This window comes from Chiloscyllium plagiosum, unplaced genomic scaffold (assembly GCF_004010195.1).
Source record: "Chiloscyllium plagiosum isolate BGI_BamShark_2017 unplaced genomic scaffold, ASM401019v2 scaf_6535, whole genome shotgun sequence".
Classification (NCBI taxonomy): Eukaryota; Metazoa; Chordata; class Chondrichthyes; order Orectolobiformes; family Hemiscylliidae; genus Chiloscyllium; species Chiloscyllium plagiosum.
Window position 1 is genome coordinate 3,460 of NW_025210407.1, and position 7,207 is coordinate 10,666.

General features: G+C 44.1%; 1 protein-coding gene across 1 annotated transcript; it reads right to left on the reverse strand.

Annotated features, from left to right (window-relative positions):
• Positions 1–1,988: 1,988 nt before the first annotated feature.
• Positions 1,989–6,752, reverse strand: LOC122546906 (general transcription and DNA repair factor IIH helicase subunit XPB-like). Its single transcript, XM_043685519.1, has 3 exons — positions 6,471–6,752; positions 4,941–4,990; positions 1,989–2,172 (listed from the first exon to the last, which is right to left on the reverse strand). The coding sequence occupies exons 1-3, from the start codon at positions 6,735–6,737 to the stop codon at positions 2,004–2,006; spliced, it is 486 nt and encodes a 161-aa protein (XP_043541454.1). The 5' UTR covers positions 6,738–6,752; the 3' UTR covers positions 1,989–2,003.
• Positions 6,753–7,207: the final 455 nt, after the last annotated feature.

Sequence of the window (7,207 nt, forward strand, 5' to 3'; positions counted from 1 at the left end):
AAGTCAACTCATCCTCAAATACTGTGAGTGACCATGATGTTCGAACAGTCAGTTGAGGTGAGGGTGGAGGTGAGAAGGTTCCCTGTTGGTAAGCTTCATCTAAGGCAATGTTGCATTTTTATGCAAATGATTCATGTTGTAATTCAAGTATAACAGTCATGAGATTTCTATGACTCAGTGTATGTTTTCACATTGATTATGTGCACGTCTTGATCAACTAGCATATTTCCCACAGGTGCCGGATAATAAAACAGTTGCTGTATCTGCAGCCGGCAGATTGGAATGCATGAGAGCTAGTAAGTTTATACCCCTTGTTGGTTCCCTCACCACCTGCCGCAGAACTATTCGAGCAGAAATGTCCTTAAGGACCTGACCAGCTTGAGTAGCAGTGCTGCTGCCAAGCCATTCTTCCTCATGGTTAAAATCCCCTACCAAGGGTATGTTTTCCTGCAAGTGCTGTTCAACATGGAGGAGTGCTGATTCATCAGCCGAGGGAGGATATTCACACACATGCAATGAGAATGTGTCCAGTAATGATTTTGACATGGATGTTGGAGATATGATCACCAAAGCTCACAGATGGCATTAAAAAATCTTTTGTGTGATAAACAGCAAGGAGGAAAGCCTCAGACAATGGGACGATATAGATGGATTAGTCAGATGGGCAGAACAATGATAAATAGAATTTAATCTGTAGTGTGTGTGACACATTTTGGGAGCACTAACGAGGCAAAGGAATACAACGAATGGGAGGACCTGGGGAAGTACAGAGGATCCGAGAGACCTGGGTCTGCATGTCCATGGATTCCAGAAGACAGATGAGATATTCGCCTTTATTAGTTAAAGCACTGATGGAGGTTATATGGAGGTGTATATAACATTAGTTAGGCTGCAGTACTTGTACAGTTTTGATTACCACACTATCAGAAGGATGTGATTACACTAGAGATGGTGCAGTGTAGACTCACTATGGTGTTGTCTGGATTGAAGCAACCCCACGATGCAGACAGATTGGATAGGCTGGGATTGTTTTCCTTAGAGCAGAGAACGCTGAGAGGGGCCCAATTGAGAGATATAAAGTTAAAAGGGACACCAATAGAGGAAAAAAGAAATTTCCCCTTGACCAGGGGAAATGAATCATTGAATCCCTGCAGCGTGGAAACAGGCCTTAGTGCCCAACAAGTCCACACCGATCATCCGAAAAGTAACCCACCCAGACCCATTCCTCTATCCTATTACTCTACATTTACCAATGAGTAATGCACCTAACCTACACATCCCGGAACACTATGGGCAATTTAGTTTGACCAATTCACCTAACCTGCACATCTTTGGTCTGTGGGAAGAAACTGGAGCACCCGGAGAAAACCCATGTAGAAACGGGGAGAACGTGCAAACTCTATACAGTCACCTGAGGCTGGAATCGAACCCGGGTCCCTAGAACTGTGAGGCAGCAGTGCTAACCACCGAGCCAACCAAATGGATCGAATTTAAGGGAAGGAGGTTTGAGGGATACATTTTTCACCTAGAGGGTGAGGGGCTATATGGAACTCACTGCCTGAAAGGGTGGTAGAGAATGGGAACCACCACCATTTAAGAAATATTTAGATGAACACATGGAACACAATGAAAGGCCACAGGCCAAGTACTGGAAGATGGGATGAGAGTAGATAGATGCTGGCTGACTGGTACAGATATGAAGAGTCTCTCTCTGTGCTGTCAAATTCTATCCCATTTTGCACTTGGCATAGGAGTGTTTTACTGGGACAGAATAGAGAGAGCTTTACTCTGTATGTAAACCCATGCGGTTCCTTTCCTGGGAATGTTTAATGAAACAGTACAGAGGGACGTATACTCTGCATGGAACCAGGGTCAAAGAGGGATTGAGGGATCAACTGAGAAACTTTTTCGATGGATCTTTGAGCTATGTGCCTGTCGCTGAGATTTCCAATGTTTGAGTCAAGATCTGGAATTCTCCATAACCTTTGCCCAGTACTGCAGCATCACACCAGTGAAGAACATCCACTTACCAACATGGCAGATTTACTGGAGACTGTGCCCATAATGAGTTCAGTGTCGTCACCTTCTGCTGTCCTCAAGCGACATTGCTTTATGACATGATCCTGCAACAGCTTCTGGATCACATCGGGATGTGTGCTTTCCACAAAGTATCTGTCCATTAAGGAGATTCTCAGTCAAACCAAATATTTTCAGACCAGCTACTACTTCAAACTGGGTAGCTTGGAGCAGCATTAGCACTGCTTTTTACTGACCCTCCGGCAGTATGTGGCACTCCCTCAGTACTGCCCCTCTGACAGTGCGGCACTCCCTCAGTACTACCCTCCGACAGCGCAGCACACCCTCAGTACTGACCCTGTGACAGTATGTGGCACTCCCTCAGTACTGACCCTCCGACAGTATGTGGCACTCCCTCAGAACTGCCCCTCTGACAGTGCAGCACTCCCTCAGTACTACCCTCTCAGTACTGACCCTCTGACAGTGTTGGAAAGGCCAGGATAGAACATAGAACAATACAGCGCAGAACAGACACTTCGGCCCTCAATGTTGCGCCGACCTGTGAACTAATCTAAGCCCATCCCCCATACACTATCCCATCATCATCTATATACTTATCCAAGGATTGTTTAAATCTCCCTAATGTGGCTGGGTTAACTACACTGGCAGGCAGGGCCTTCCATGCCCTTACCTCTCTCTGAGTAAAGAACCTGCCTCTGATATCTATCTTAAATCTATCACCCCTCAAGTTGTAGCTATACCCCCTCATACAAGCTGATGTCATCATCTGAGGAAAAAGACTCTCACTGTCTACCCTATTGAATCCTCTGATCATCTTGTATGTCTCTTCAGACCCAAGTCTCTCAGCCTTTCCTCATAAGACCTTCGCTCCAGACCAGGCAACATCCTGGTAAATCTCCTCTGCACCTTTTCCAATGCTTCTACATCCTTCCTGTAATGGGGTGAGCAGAACTGTACACAATACTTCAAGTGCAGCTGCACTAGTGTTTTGTATCGTTGCAATATGACATTACGGCTCCGGAACTCAATCCCTCCACCAATGAAACCGAACACACCCTACGCCGCCTTAACAGCACTATCAACCTGGGTGGCAACTTTCAGGGATCTCTGTACATGGACACTAAGATAACTACACACCCACACTACCAAGAATCTTTCCACTGACCCAGTATTCTGCCTTTGTTATTTTTCCCCAAAGAGAATCGCCTCACATTTAGCTGCATTGAACTCCATTTGCCACCTCTCAGCGTAATTCTGCAGTTGATCCAAGTCCCCCTGAAATCTGTAACATTCTTCCACACTGTCCAGCACTCCACCGACTTTAGCTTCATCTGCAAACTTACTAACCCATCCACCTATGCCTGTGTCCAGGTTGTTTATAAAAATAATAAACAGCAGTAGTCCCAAAACTGACCCTTGTGGCACACCACTAGTAACCAGACTCCAGGCTGAATATTTTCCATTACCCACCAGTTGTGGCCTTCGGACAGAAAGCCAGTTTCTAATCCAAACTGCTAAATCATCCTCAATCCCATGCGTCTGCATTTTCTCCATCAGCCTAACATGTGGAACCTTATCAAAGGCTTTACTGAAGTCCATGTACACCACGTCAACTGCCCTACTCTCATCTACATGCTTGGTCACCTTCTCAAAAAACTCAATGAGGTTTGTGAGACACGACCTGCCCTTGACGAATCCATGTTGACTGACTATTTTCAATCAAATTGTTTCTTGTTAGATGATTATAAATCCTATCTCTAATTATCCTTTCCAAAACTTTTCCTGCAACTGACGTAAGGCTCACTGGTCTATAATTACCTGGGTTATCTCTGTTGCCCTTCTTGAACAAGGACACAACATTTGCAATCCTCCAGTCCTCTGGTACTAAACCTGTAGACAATGACGATTCAAAGATCAAGGCCAAAGGCTTGGCCATCTCGTCCCGAGCTTCCCAGAGAATCCTCGGAAAAATCCCATCCGGCCCAGGCGACTTGTCTACTTTCACATCTTCTAGAATTGATAACACCTCCTCCTTGCTAACCTCAATCCTTTCTAGTCTAATAGCCCTTATCTCAGTCTTCTCCTCTACGATATTCTCCTTTCCTGAGTGAAAATAGATGAGAAATATTCGTTTAGCACCTCTCCGATCTTCACACAACTTCGCACTTCTGTGTTTGAGAGGCCCTATACCTACCCTTAACATCCTTTTATTTCTCACATACTTATAGAAAGCTTTAGGGTTCTCCTTTATTCTATTTGCTAAAAACTGCTTATGTCCCCTGCATGCTCTTCTTAACTCTCTCTTTAAATCCTTCCTAGCTGATCTGTAACTCTCCATCACCTCATCTGAACCATCTCGCCTCAATGTCACATAAGCCTCCCTCTTCTGGTTAACAAGAGATACAATTTTTTTTTTCGTAAACCACAGTTCCCTTACCTTATCACTTCCTCCCTGCCTGACAGGGACACACCTATCAAAGACATGCAATATCTGTTCCTTGAACCAGCTCCACATTTTGATTGTCCCCATTCCCTGCATTTTACTGCCCCATTCTATCCTCCTAAGTCTTGCCTAATCGCATTATAATTACCCTTCCCTCCCCATCTATAACTCTTGCCCTGTGGCATGTATCTATCCCTTTCCATCACTAAACTAAACGTAACCAAATTATGGTCACTCTCTCCAAGTGCTCACCTACCACTAAATCAAACACCTGGCCTGGTTCATTACCAAGCACCAGATCCAGTGTGCCCTCCCCTCTTGTCGGCCCTTCGACATACTGTGTCAGGAAACCCTCCTGGACACATTGGACAAAAACTGATCCATCCGACATACTAGAGTTGCAAAATTTCCAGGATATTATTTTTAAAAAACTGAGAAACAGTTTATGAGCATATCCTACCTGTTGTGTTTCAAAACCAGTTTCACCTTGCCATAACTAACAGTGCATAGCTGTAGGAACAAACATAAACATTAACAAAGAACTCACATTCATCTTTCAGCAAGAAAAATTTAATTCTCCCTCCCACTATCCAGCTGAGGGAACCCAACCTGGTCTAGGTAAGGCAAGTGGCCCTAAGAACACACCTGTCCCATTTAACAATCTGTCTGTCACTGTGCCCCATTGCCAATAGGTACACACGTGTTGTTTGTGAGCTAGGCAAGATATTCTAGTATCTTAACTCACTCCATAGTTTGGGTGAACCTTCAGCAGTGATAAAGAGATGAGATTAAGATAGTTTACTGTGAAAATACATTTCAAACTGAGGAACCGATTATTCCAAAGAAATCTATCCGATTCAAAACATTAACTTGGTCTTTCCCTCCACAGACCTGCTGAATCTCTCCTTCTGTTTGCTTTTCAGATTTCAACTTTTTGCTTTCATTGTATCTTGTTATTGCTTTTTGAGATCTCATATGTGTAGAAATTACAATCAGCACAAAGATAAGAGTGGTGCTGGAAAACACAGCATCCGGGAAGCAGGAAAGTCATGTTGCAGGCAAAAGCCCATCAGGAATGAAGGAGATGGGGACAATTGAAATGTGGAGCTGGTTTAAGAAGCAGATATTGCATGTCTTCGATAGGTATGTCCCTGTCAGGCAGGGGGAAAGTGATAAGTTAAGGGAACTGTGGTTTACTTAAGAAATTGTATCTCATGTTAAGCAGAAGAGGAAGGCTAATGTGACGTTGAGGCGAGATGGTTCAGATGGAGAGCTACAGAGTAGCTAATTCCTGATGAAGGGCTTTTGCCTGAAACATCGATTTTCCTGCTCCTCGGTTGCTGCCTGGTCTCCTGTGCTTTTCCAGCACCAATCTAATTCTGTCTTTAATCTTCAGCATCGGCAGTACCCACTTCTGCCACAAGGATACGAGAGCATAGTGCTTCTGGTATTAGACTTACAATTCCAGAGTCTGACTGCTCCAAGTCCCACGACACCAAACTGGCAAACTGAACATAGTAAATGTGGTGTTTTGTGGACAGCTATCAGGTAAAATACTCTGCAACCCCAGTGGCTCACTAATGTCCTTTAGTCTTAACTTAGTCTAGTTCGCAAGTGACTCCACACTCATACTACTTCATAAAATAAAACCCACAGCATCTAGCACTGGGCACCAAATTCCCTGCCTAGTCATTGTTGTGAACAACTAAGCAACCAGTACTGAATAGACACAACAGAAATTGCTGGGAAAACTCAGCAGGTCTGCCAGCATCTGTGGAGGGAAAGCGGAGTTAACATTTTGAGTCCAGTGACCTTCTTTAGAAACGTCTGTAGCGCAACAGTGAAGAAGGGTCACTGGTCCCGAAACATTAACTCTGCCTTTGCCCCACAGATGCTGCCAGACCTGCTGAACTTTTCCAGCAGTTTATGTCTCTGATTTCTAACATCTCAGTTCTTAGTTCTTCTGGTTTAGTATTAAATAGACGTTTACCTTAATGAACTGTATGATTCCTTCAGGAATCGACGTCTTGCTCAGTTTCTGCAGATACTCGATAATGTCGCTAGTTTGTAACCCAACACTGACAGCCGCATACAGGGAGTATGCTGTCAGTTTATACTCGTGCGTGTGTGTGGGTCTGCACACTGGCTCAGCAATGGCTACCAGGAAGTCCTGTGCATATTTATAAACTGGGGAGAAGGCTTCAAGGAAAACGTGTCCATCTGGAGCCTGCAATACAAAATTTAAAAAGCACCTCATGAACGAGTTAAGCAGTGTATGGAACTGTGGTTAGTGAATCATGGGTTATTCTCACTGTGCCCATGCTGGGACTTTGAAAGTGATAGCCATTTCGTCCCTCACCCTGTTCGTTCCCTCAAGCCCGGTCAATGTCTTTACGTATTTACCCAACATCTTTATGGAGATTTCTATTGGATCATATTCCACATCACAAAGTCCCACTCTACTAAAGTGCTGCTCTTCACCTCTCCTACCATTCTTTACTAATTATCTTCAAGCTGTGTACATCTGGTTATTAATTGTCCTGCCAACAGAAACATTTTTCTCTTTACTTACTCGATCAAGACCCGATAAAGACTGCCTTTCTTTCTGTAGATTTGAGCGTGGACTTGAATGAGAAAATTGTTTTAAAACAAGGATTGCTGCACTTTTTTTTTAAACAAAGCAAGTGACCTGATACTCAGTGCAAGCAATGTTTCCACAGCTGCTGA